This window comes from Procambarus clarkii, chromosome 78, assembly GCF_040958095.1.
Source record: "Procambarus clarkii isolate CNS0578487 chromosome 78, FALCON_Pclarkii_2.0, whole genome shotgun sequence".
NCBI lineage: Eukaryota > Metazoa > Arthropoda > Malacostraca > Decapoda > Cambaridae > Procambarus > Procambarus clarkii.
The window spans coordinates 14177762-14189943 of NC_091227.1; the positions used below are offsets into that span (position 1 = coordinate 14177762).

The 12182-nt window shown below is 39.3% G+C and overlaps 2 protein-coding genes across 2 annotated transcripts in view; one reads left to right on the forward strand and one right to left on the reverse strand.

Annotated features, from left to right (window-relative positions):
- The window catches only part of LOC123746129 (probable G-protein coupled receptor No18), a 93241-nt gene that overhangs the window by 17836 nt on the left and 63223 nt on the right, over positions 1-12182 (reverse strand). Inside the window, exon 3 of the mRNA XM_045727422.2 lies at positions 5825-6043. The gene's annotated coding sequence lies outside the window, so the exon portion shown is untranslated. The remainder of the gene's footprint in view (positions 1-5824; positions 6044-12182) is intronic.
- LOC138357499 (zinc finger protein 768-like) lies at positions 2822-3211 on the forward strand. Its single transcript, XM_069314355.1, has one exon. The coding sequence runs from the start codon at positions 2822-2824 to the stop codon at positions 3209-3211; it is 390 nt and encodes a 129-aa protein (XP_069170456.1).

Here is a 12182-nt window from a genome sequence, read left to right on the forward strand (position 1 = left end):
TATTTTTTTCCCTAAAGGAAAATCATTTACATCGTCCAGAGCACGAACTCTGATATCCAGATTGTAGACGTCTCACATATGAATTAGGTAGTGCAGTGCATGTGTGACCTCGACTAAACGTACTCGTTTAGCTGTGTTCACCTAGATGAGTGTACAAAGTCGAACAATAGCTCTCTGATCCCGCCTCTTCATTAACCAGAGGACTGATTCAGAATGTAATTACGCTAGTACATTCGAACCTGTACATATTTTCTCGATCTTTGGTGGCTTTGTTTACAATTATTAAACGGTTAATGAGCTCCGAAGTACCAGGAGACTGTTTATTACAATAACAACAGTTGATTGGGAAGTTTTAATGCTTGTAAACCGTTTAATAAATGTAACCAAAGCCGTCAAAGATTGAGGAAAGATGTAAGAGTTCGTAAGTACTTGCGTAACTGCTTCGTGAATCTGGCCCCGGATCATTTGACTTAATACATTGTTTTTCGTCGTACGTCATTTACATACTGTTATTTTTTGAGTTCGAGTCTGTTATCGCCTTTTTATTTGCCTGTGACTCTTATGCTGAAGAGAATTGCACGCCAACAATGTCCCAGGACACGTCATGAGATGGCAGTAGCTTTCCAGTACACACACACACACACACACACACACACACACACACACACACACACACACACACACACACACCACACCCACCCCACACCCACCCCACACCCACCCACCCAGAAAGGCAGATCCACAACATTCAATGAATTCGCCCTCATATACTGACAAAAAAATTGAACTCACATTACACCTGGGCTTCACCCATCATCCTTTAAACATGGGTGAACATGGAATAACAAATGAGGATCCAAATGGGAAACAGATAAGTCTAAATAGAACTTCCAACGCCAGAGAAATTCGTTAATATCTTCTTCTTGCCGCGCACGTACGAGCTGTCCAGACTAATTTACCACCATTGGTGAGGCAGACAAGAAAAAAACACACAATTTACAATACATGCGCACACTGTGTGAGTTTACATTAGTTTACCGTGTGATTCATCCTGTTTCCTTTCACCTTTGATTGCTTAACTGTTCTTTGTATCGATATATTTATTAATTTCTCTTTAATATCATTCTCCTATTAATATCAAGATGACATTCATGTCAAACTCGGGTGGGGCATCGTAGTCTTCGTCCTCAGGGCGTTGACTGGAGGTTCACAAACTGGTAAATGTGTACCTCTGTCCCTGTCTTAAGGGTGGGTATGTTGCATGTCTGTCTGTCTGTCTCTCACTCGCTCTCACACACACTCACACACACACACACACACACACACACACACACACACACACACACACACACACACACACACACACTCACACACTCTCACTCAAACTCACTCTCTCATTCACACACACGAGAGAAGACTCGAGAGGAGAGCGTATCTACGCTTGAAAGCTTCCTGTCGTATAAAACATAATAATAATTGTGGCAGTAAACCATCAGAGCGTTTTATTATCTTTCAACATAAGGAAATCCACATTTAGCTCATGACGTCCCTGCCAGACAAATGGGACTTTCCTGGGGTGATGTTCTCAATCTCTACACTCCCCTCGCCTCCTCTAATATGTGACGACTCAAGCATTAAACTATATTACGTTTGGGAGCCCATTCTGGAGGGTTAAACTACTTTAAATATTCTATTTTGTATGAAATTATTTGGCCTTTAATTTTTCTCTCTCTCTCTCTCTCACACACACACACACACACACACACAAACACACACACACTCAGACACACACACACACACACAAAGTAGTTTCAAAGTAGTTAAGTAGTTTCAAAGTGTTATATGACAAAGAGTGCTGGGAAGACGGGATACCACGAGCGGGCTCTCATCCTGTTACTACACTGAGTAATTACAATTAGGTAATTATATACACACACACACACACACACACGCGCGCGCGCGTGCGCACACACACACACACACACACACACACACACACACACACACACACACACACACACACACACGCGTAAATAAAAGGAAGGTTTTCATAACTAAAATTGATAGTCCTTTTGACAATAGAGGAAGGAAACAGATGAGAAGGGTGGATGAGAGAGTGAAGCAGAAACGATTAATTTAAAATCTTCCGGCAGATTTTCTTCTGGTCTCTGCACCAAGCCAACAATACCAGCATCCTTATGATATAAGCTTATTATAGAACTCCACTTTGCCAGCTAATTGATCAGGTAATTCAACCTCTGAATTTACGTTAGTGTGTACAAATTGAATCGTAGCCAGTTTGTACCAACCTTTAGAGGCGAGCTGAGATGACTTGGGAACATTTGTGTGTAGGGAACCCAACTTGTCAGGGAACATTGCCAACTTTTCAGTACAAAAGGCCTGTCAAAGTTAACTAGGGAGGTTGACGTAAATAACACTGTAGCGCTTTCAGGGGAGCGATCACCGGCATTTGTCTTCATGTAAAGGATCAGGCATGATACATACGCCCCCCCAAAATTTAACCAAAAATGTCCTTTAGCTTGAAGCCCCGGTCATCCCATGAAGCCTGATGATTACTCTATTCCTTTTCCCCCGTTCCATTCTGAATCCTTATCCTGACCCCTCTTCCAAGGGCTATATAGTCGTAATGGCTTGACGCTTTCCCCTGATAATGTCATTTCATTCGGTTCCATTCCCTCAACTCCACTATCCAAGTCTATTGTCATTAATCCTTTCTGGTTTGTGCTGTGACATTCCAGTTGCTCGTGTTTCTTCCTCAATCGATCCTGTTTGTCCTGCAATCGATCCTGTTTCTCTTACAATGGATCCTGTTTCTCCCACAATGGATCCTGTTTCTCCTACAATGGATCCTGTTTCTCCTGCAATCGATCCTGTTTCTCCTACAATGGATCCTGTTTCTCCAACAATCGATCCTGTTTCTCCTACAATGGATCCTGTTTCTCCAACAATCGATCCTGTTTCTCCTACAATGGATCCTGTTTCTTCTGCAATGGATCCTGTTTCTTCTGCAATGGATCCTGTTTCTCCAACAATCGATCCTGTTTCTCCTACAATGGATCCTGTTTCTCCAACAATCGATCCTGTTTCTCCTACAATGGATCCTGTTTCTCCAACAATCGATCCTGTTTCTCCTACAATGGATCCTGTTTCTTCTGCAATGGATCCTGTTTATCCTTACTGTCTCTTGTAACACTTCCAAACATCAGCCTTGTTCCCTCCCACAGTTGGTCGATTCTCCCACAGTCCTTGCTCATCTAACACCCATTCCACTCATAATTATCCATACCGTTACCAATGCTCCACACCCATGCCATTACCAATGTTCCACACTCATTTAGCCACATATAACAGACATATCAATCAAGCTGTCCCACATTCGAGCTCATGGACTGATGTATATTTTTTTTTGTATTTCCGGATATGTCTTCTGCTCTTCCAAATTGTGCTCATTCTTACACATATCTTTCGTATGAAAGATGTGCATATGAAAGATATGAATATCTTTCATCAATTTCCCTTCCCCTACATCTGTGTTATCAATTCCTCCCACCAACACCTCCCTTATCAAGTCCTTCCGCTACGCCTGGTTTATTAGTTTCTACCCCTCTACACCTGCTTTATCAAGTCCTACCCCTTTCTCTTGCTTTATCAATTCCCTCTTAAACCTACTTCAAACGAGTTTCTTTGGGGTAATGTTCTCCCTAGCGTGTTATTATAAACCGTGTTTGTGTATTGAAAATACTTATATTTTCGAAATGAAAATCGAAAATTTTCGAATATTTTCGAAATTTTTTGTAAATAAACCGCAGTGCCTGGAGAAAACTCTCTTTAAATAGACACATTACGCTTTTTTTCGCCTCGAAGATAAGTGCTTTTGATCTACGCTGAAATATAACACAAAATTTGTTGTAAACAAAGACTAAGTTTACATGATAAAAGCATTTTATATTAATTTATAAATCCACATTTTATTTTAATTTATAAATCTCTATTTTATTTTATAAATCCAACTAGAATATATCAGTTTAAATTTTATCTTACGACTTAAGAGGTTCATTTTGAGTTTTTTGTAATCATAAATCTACAAAAGTAGGTTTTCTAATTTGACTTGTGTTGATCTAATAACTTGTTTTAAATATAAAAATGTCTTTTTTATTGTATCTATATTTTTATTGTTATGAATTAGTCTTCTTCTCTTTTCATATAGTATGTTCGTATCTCCCTGTCTCTTCCTTCTCTCTCTCTAATCTCTGTCTGTCTGTCTCTTCCTTCTCTCTCTCTAATCTCTGTCTCTCTCCTCTCCCTTCTCTCCCTCCTCTCCCTCTCTCCCCCTCTCCCTCTGCCTTTCCCTCTCTCCCCCTCTCCCTCTGCCTTTCCCTCTCTCTCCCTCTGCCTTTCCCTCCTCTCCTTCTCTCTCCTGGTCGAGGCAACGACAACTTTTTCTCTCGTTGTCAGTCTCCGTTAGACCCTGAGAGTGAGTGCCCAAAAGGTCGTTACCTAGAATATTGTTTTTAATTGATTTAATTAGTTGCCTTTGCATCTGTAAATATGCTTACATATGTACTTACGCATACATATCCATTTATATGAAAGACAATGTCCTAGATTGGAGACCGGACGCTTGTGGCTAGGCTCATTAAACTTTTCAGGGTGACGAGTGAGAGGTTAAGGGACTGTTATACGCTGACTGGGGTTGGCCCTATAATCTTAATTTAAGGATGTCGGCTCCCATTCTATCCTTATTAAAGCTGGAGATAAAAGATGGGTAACTGATTGCATATAATTGCATCAGTACAAACAACCTTGGAATACAAATTGTTAACCACACTACCGTGAACAGTGTTTGTCTTCCCAACTCATGGGATCGGTGGATATATATATATATATATATATATATATATATATATATATATATATAATATATATATATATATATATATATATATATATATATATATATATATATATATATATATATATATATATATAATGTCGTACCTAGTAGCCAGAACGCACTTCTCAGCCTACTATGCAAGGCCCGATTTGCCTAATAAGCATAGTTTTCCTGAATTAATATATTTTCTCTATTTTTTCTTATGGAATGATAAAGCTACCCATTTCATTATGTATGAGGTCACTTTTTTTTATTGGAGTTAAAATTAACGTAGATATATGACCGAACCTAACCAACCCTACCTAACCTAACCTAACCTACCTTTATAGGTTAGGTTAGGTAGCCGAAAAAATTAGGTTAGGTTAGGTAGGTTAGGTAGTCAAAAAACAATTAATTCATGAAAACTTGGCTTATTAGGCAAATCGGGCCTTGCATAGTAGGATGAGAAGTGCGTTCTGGCTACTAGGTACGACATATATATATATATATATATATATATATATATATATATATATATATATATATATATATATATATATATACTATGTGTGTGTGTGTGTGTACTAGAGCAACGTTTGAACATAAGTGTATATTAAGTAGGTTGTAAATTTGATTACTTATCTGTATGTTCAAGAAAGGATACCAGACTTTTCGGCCATTTCTCATTTAACTTTGCATTGTGACTGGTGGGTGAGAGAGGACTGTCATAGGATGGTCCGCCTTCCATGTTTCAAACATTTGTGTTGAACTGGGCACAATTCATTCACACACACACACACACACACACACACACACACACACACACACACACACACACACACACACACGCTCACACACACACACGCTCACGCTCACACACATGTAAATATAAGAGTGAAAATGTTTTAGTGAAATTTAAAGGCGACCAACCATAAAACTGGTGGTGTGAGAGCGCCGCGTCTCGTACACGTTCCGGCAGAGGTTAAGTGGTGAGTGGTACCCGGTAATGTGTGCTGGCAAGCCTCGTCCTGAGGTGTTGTGGTGGGCTGAAGAGACCGCTCCAAGGAGGCCCAGAAGCCCTGAAACACGCTCGAAGGTGCTGTAAAGCAGTGCGAGGGATCCCGATATCCTGTTGGTTTTCGGTCGCTCCTGAAAAAAAAGAGGAAAACTTGAAATTTGCCTCAGTGTCGAGGGTAGAATGTGTACAGCGGGAGTTAATGGGGAGGGGAAATGGGGATGGGTAATGGGGAGGTGGATTACTGCTTTGATTTGATGTCAGTCTTTTAAAAGCCAGCAGCTCGGGGAAGGTAGGAAGATAATGAAACAAAAGTCATCATAATAAAACAAACATTGAATCATTCGTGGATTCTCAGGTCTAGGTTTCTGGCAATTTGATTTAAATATACTCAAGATATACACAGAGACGAATATACATGAGATATACGCGGATATACATGAGATATAATTAAGTAAACTGACACAAGTAGAACTAGACATAACGAAACACTCTAACAAATGAACGATATAAAACAAAAATTGTATCCCACTCTTTGTAATTATCAAAAGAAGGCGCCAAGAAGAGACGACCAGGTAGCACTCTATATAACATAAAATATATGTAGGAGAGAAGAGTTGTTGGGCCCACCAGGCGACCGAGGACCAGGAGCACACGCGGCTGTCCTTATTTACAATTCTAAACAAAACAAAACTTAAACTCGCTACAGCAGAAGCCGTACGACCACCGTCAGCTGTCAGATGGTCTCCAGAGAAAGTTCTGGCGAGAGATGAATGTGTGTGTTGTCTCTCTTTGCGAGGCAAAGAGAAGGAGAACAGACAATGTTGAAAACTTACCTTTTATTTTTTTATCTCACGCTCCTCGTTTTCTTTATCTTTGTTTATCTCTGTTCCTCTTTTTTTTTTTTTTGAGTGTGTTAAATCCAGCACTCGATATGATAGCACACAAATGTTATTTCAATTATTAACTATGTCGGTACACAGAGAAATGACATTATCGTTATATATATCAATGTACAAATCCACAGGAGCTGGAAGTGGCACAGTCCAACTGTGCACAGTCGAAGCGTACATCTGGGAACACCCAGTACACAGGTTCGAACCCTCATTAAGGCACCTGTGGATTTGTTCAACTATATTAATCATATCTTGTTTAAATCCCGATTGACTGACTGACTCCAAACTCAGATTTACGAATAGCTCTCGGAGTCATTATTAAAACAATTATAATAGATTTGAACAAGAAAACTGTTCTGAGGACCACACTGAACTGTTGACATATGTTCAAAGTTTACTTGCCACTGAACATGTTTCCCCTCTTGAACTAGATATTTTATTCAGAAGTCACTGGATGAAATAATTAAGCAGCCAAGATAGACTTTTCGTGTTATTCTCCGAAAGCGTCACTAAGATTGACTGGACATAAATTATTTGATGTTGGGAATAGACTTACTTGAGAGATTTGAGCCAAGTTGGAGTTTACATAAATATAAAGTATTCGCCAAGTTGGGATTGGGTATGAGCTACGAGGAGAGACTACGGGAGTTGAATCTCACGTCGCTGGAAGGCAGAAGAGTTAGGGGGGACATGATCACCACATACAAGATTCTCAAAGGAATTGATAGGGTAGATAAGGACATGCTATTTGGCACAAGGAGCACACGCACTAGGGGACACGGGTGGAAATTGAGTGCCCAAATGAGCCACAGAGATATTAGAAAGAACTTTTTTAGTGTCAGAGTGGTTGACAAATGGAATACATTAGGAAGTGATGTGTGGAGGCTGACTCCATACACAGTTTCAAATGTATATATGATAGAGCCCAATAGGCTCCAGAAACTGTACATCAGTTGATTGCTAGTTAAGAGGCGGGACCAAAGAGCCATAATTCAACCTCCGCAAGCACAACTACGTGAGTACACACACACGCGCACACACACGCGCGCGCACACGTACGCACACACGTGCGAGCGTGCGTGCACGCACGCAAGTGAGCACCACAAGCGAACGAGGTTGTTGGTGGGTGTGATAAAGCCAAGTGCTTTAGGAGGGTATTTACGACCTGATTATGACCAAAGTTAATTAACACCGTCCTTATTACCTTCATTATTCCTTGACACAAAAGTAAGAGGCGAGATAGCAACACAGTAAAGAGGAAAATAAGTGTAAGCAAAGCACATCAGACAACCGAAACAGACCGGTTTACTTAAGCAATAATATGCAAACTAACGATGCAATATGCAAATGGAGTCAATATATTCATGTACTTTTAATGCATATTAAATCGTTGGCTTACAAAAAGGGGTTTGTGTTGACGAAGCGCCGTCAGCTGGTGCAAAGGTGAAGAGAATTATGAAGAGAAAGTGCTCAGCCATTGCGACTTTATAGCACCTGGGGCCAGATTCACGAAAGCACTTACGCAAGCACTTACGAACGTGTACATCTTTCCTCAATCTTTGACGGCTTTGGTTACATTTATTAAACAGTTTACAAGCATGAAAACTTGCCAATCAACTGTTGTTATTGTTATAAACAGCCTCCTGGTGCTTCGGAGCTCATTAACTGTTTAATAATTGTAAACAAAGCCGCCAAAGATTGAGAAAAGATGGACAGGTTCGTAAGTGTTTGCATAAGTGCTTCCGTGAATCTGGCCCCTGGAAGGGATGTGAGGATAGGGATTTGGGATAGAGGGAACGAATGGTGGCCCAACCACTTGGACGGAATCGAGTGCAGGGAATTCGAACAGCCAACTTGTGCAGCCAACTAGTGCATGCAACAGGTCCACTATGTGTAAATCTAATCATTACAACGTTCAGTGGAAAATATTAAAACCTTACTCAACACAAAAGCATTCGTGATATTTTTCCATCTCATTATCAGTAGACTAAGATCGAATCAATTTGCAGATATGTCTTGATGCTGGGGGGCATATTAAGTCCCTTCCAAAATGATTCAGTGTACTTACATGATTTTTATCTGAATTTACTTGAATTTGCTCCATCATCCGACAACCAGTAGGTGAAGTTCTATCCACGTAGCCCCATCATTCACAGTTTGGTTTAATAGACTGAGTTTATTATAATAGATTTCGTGAATAACAGTTAGGAATGATAGAGCTTCCAGTTCTGGAATTTCTAAATCAGTCTTTAACTCCAAAAGACTAATGGAGATAAAGATTTATTTTTCAATCAGATCAAATCGAAAGTTTAATTCATGTCTGCACATTTATAATTGAGAAAGTTTAAAGGAGAAAAATTTAATTGCATTAGTTATCTAAGATTGTTTCACAGTAACAGCATAGAACGAAGTCGTCAGCATTATAAGAATCTGAAATTTTATTCGTGACAACTTATGTGTGTAAGCAAATCCACAAGGGCCGTGATGAGGGTTCGAACTTACGTCCGGGATGATCTCGGATCGTTTGGGGAAATCCCAAAGTAAGTCTGAACCCGCATTCACAGCCCTTGTGGATTGGTTCATTTGATATATCACGCTGTTGTAATTTGTGTGTTTGTGTGTGTAAATCACGTAGAAATTAGCACCTGATGAATAATGTGACAGTGATGTAAAATGAAGAAAATTGAGACAGGAATTTCCTTAAGTACTTTCGTATTAATCAATATTATTCAGAAGTATTAATACGAGAGGATTAATACAACTTATAGAAATCCTTTTTCATCAGCATTTATAACAACTTAAGCAAGTCCTTTCATCACAAGTATTAAGAGTGAATATTAAAAATTCCAGTATTTGGTAATGAGACTTATGAAGTAAACCATAAAAAAATTGCCTGAAATAGCTTTTTCTGAGGTTGTAATGTACCTCAGGTCTAACCTTTCGACCCAAGGCCTAACTAGGTAGGCCTATGAAAAAGCACGATGGACGTACATCAACACACCTCATCACTTGAATATCTTACAACACCTAAAATAACCACTACCGGGATTCATCAAGGATTAAAGTGTCCACCTACCAAACCTATTCATCTTTTCTCAATCATGACTGCTTGTTTCGTTGCGTTAGAGTTTGAGCTCTGAACCCGCTAAACACACACCGAAACTACGACGTTGGTACAACGTTCGAACAAGTTTTAACACCTCCTAACCAGTTATAACAACCAATATAGCAAGTTGTAACAACGTTCTAATACGTCATAAACACGTTAAGCCAAGATGTAACAACTTTATTACAAGTTGTAACAAGCGGAAAATAGAGACAGTTTCGGTTTGTGTTTCCAGGGCGAAGCGCTTCAAGGTTGTCTGTAACCATGATAATCTTGGGTTGAACACGATCTTACAGTGTTTCCCAGCTCATAAGCTGTTTAATAAATACCGACAAGGTTCACAAGAATGAGGGAAGGATGTACAGGTTTCGTAAAGTGATACTTATGAAAGATTGCTCCTGCAAGGGCACTCAGAGTATTGTAGAGGTGTTTCTCCTGTAAAGTGTTCGGAATCTATATATTTTTTAATGTTGAACTTGATGCCTTACAAAAGTCTGAAGGATATCCCCGTGGCCAAGACTGACTAGCAAAGATCCTTTATTCCTGAACGACGTTGGAGAAATCTTTGGTGTATGTTCCTTGGAAGGTTCTGACTATAGCTGGAGTTTCAAAAAAAAAAAAAAATCAAAATTCAAATGATTATTTAGGTAAAGTACATACATACAAGGGGCGATACAGATTTTGATGAATTTATAGATAGACCTAGTACATACAATGCCTAAAACCACTAGTTATATTTGGAACAAGAGGTCAAGGATGGTTTAATTAATTTATCTTTTAAACACGTTGGTCGTAAATTAGTATTGCGGCTACCATCTTATTGAGAAGTATTTTAATTAGAAAAAGGTGTGTGTGTGTGTGTGTGTGTGTGTGTGTGTGTGTGTGTGTGTGTGTGTGTGTGTGTACTCACCTAGTTGTGCTTGCAAGGGTTGAGCTTTGGCTCTTTGGTCACGCCTCTCAACTGTCAATCAACTGGTGTATAGATTCCTGAGCCTACTGGGCTCTATCATATCTACATTTGAAACTGTGTATGGAGTCTGCCTCCACCACTGTGTGTGTGTGTGTGTGTGTGTGTGTGTGTGTGTGTGTGTGTGTGTGTGTGTGTGTGGGAAAATGAGAAAGTTGTAGTGTGGTAAAACGTGAAAATCAAATAATAAGACAATTCGACATTGAACCTACACACAATGTCAATAACCCTATAATACAATTTTTGCTCCCTGAATGCAATTTTAGTCTGCGCAAAAAAAAAAAAAAGAATTAAAATTTTAAATTAAGATTTAATCTACGGTGCGATGAACGGGTAAATATGTATAGCTTTTTTCACGATTTTCCATTTTACATTATGGCTTTTGCTGTTTGTTCAAGTGTGTGTTTTACCCGCTATTGGTTTTCAGCTTATTACACTTCCTTATCTTTCTCGCTTCTTCCTGCGTTTTACGAAATTGTGTTATTATGAGATTGCTTAAGTGCGGGGCTATTTTTTTTGTGTGTTTATCTTTCATGGAGAAAAAATATGATGTGAAGGCTTTTAAGAGGCTGATGATGGGGAGGAGATGGGGAGTGAAAATGAGGGTAATTAGGGTGAATATAGTTCTAGACAGGGTGATAGTGTCTAGATGAACTTGGGAATATATTTTTTCCTCTAATCCGTATTCGTGTGCCGAAGTGCTTGGTCGCTTCACGTTCGAGTTAATCATATGAATATTTTCATAGGCGGTGGGGTGAGTGCTTTTGGGACTCATGTGTTTCAGTAAGGTTATATATCTAACTACGGGCTCACCATAGCCCGTGCTACTTGGAACATTTTGTTCCAGGTATCGTATCTTAAACAACAACGACGTTATATCTAATGTGTTTTGCAACGTCTGTGTTGCTCAGTGGTAATCTGATTTGATTTGTAATTGCACAGAATTAAAAAATATTTCGGTTAACTGTGGGCATTTCCTCCCCCAATTTTGGCATTTCCTCTAGTCTTCTGGTACCTGTAAGTCTGTTTCCCATGCCCATGGGTATCCGTGGCTGCAGAGTGCATAGGTTCTTTAAGCGTTCTCACATGAACAAAATAAGTAGTTCATAAACTCCTGTATTGTGGTAACTGTACATCTTTTGTACTGCTGTAGATCTAATGGTTTTCCTAATTTAATAATGTCTACATTACTCCTTTTGAATTGTCATTTTTGTGCAACTTCATCTATAATGTTATTCCCTGATATTCTTTGATGACATGATACACATTGATAAGTATTCGACGATCTTAATGTTTGACTGCAT

What these genes read in the sequence shown, in the direction of transcription:
- LOC138357499 (XM_069314355.1), top strand. Translation starts at nt 2,822, where the DNA reads ATGGATCCTGTTTCTCCCACAATGGATCCTGTTTCTCCTACAATGGAT.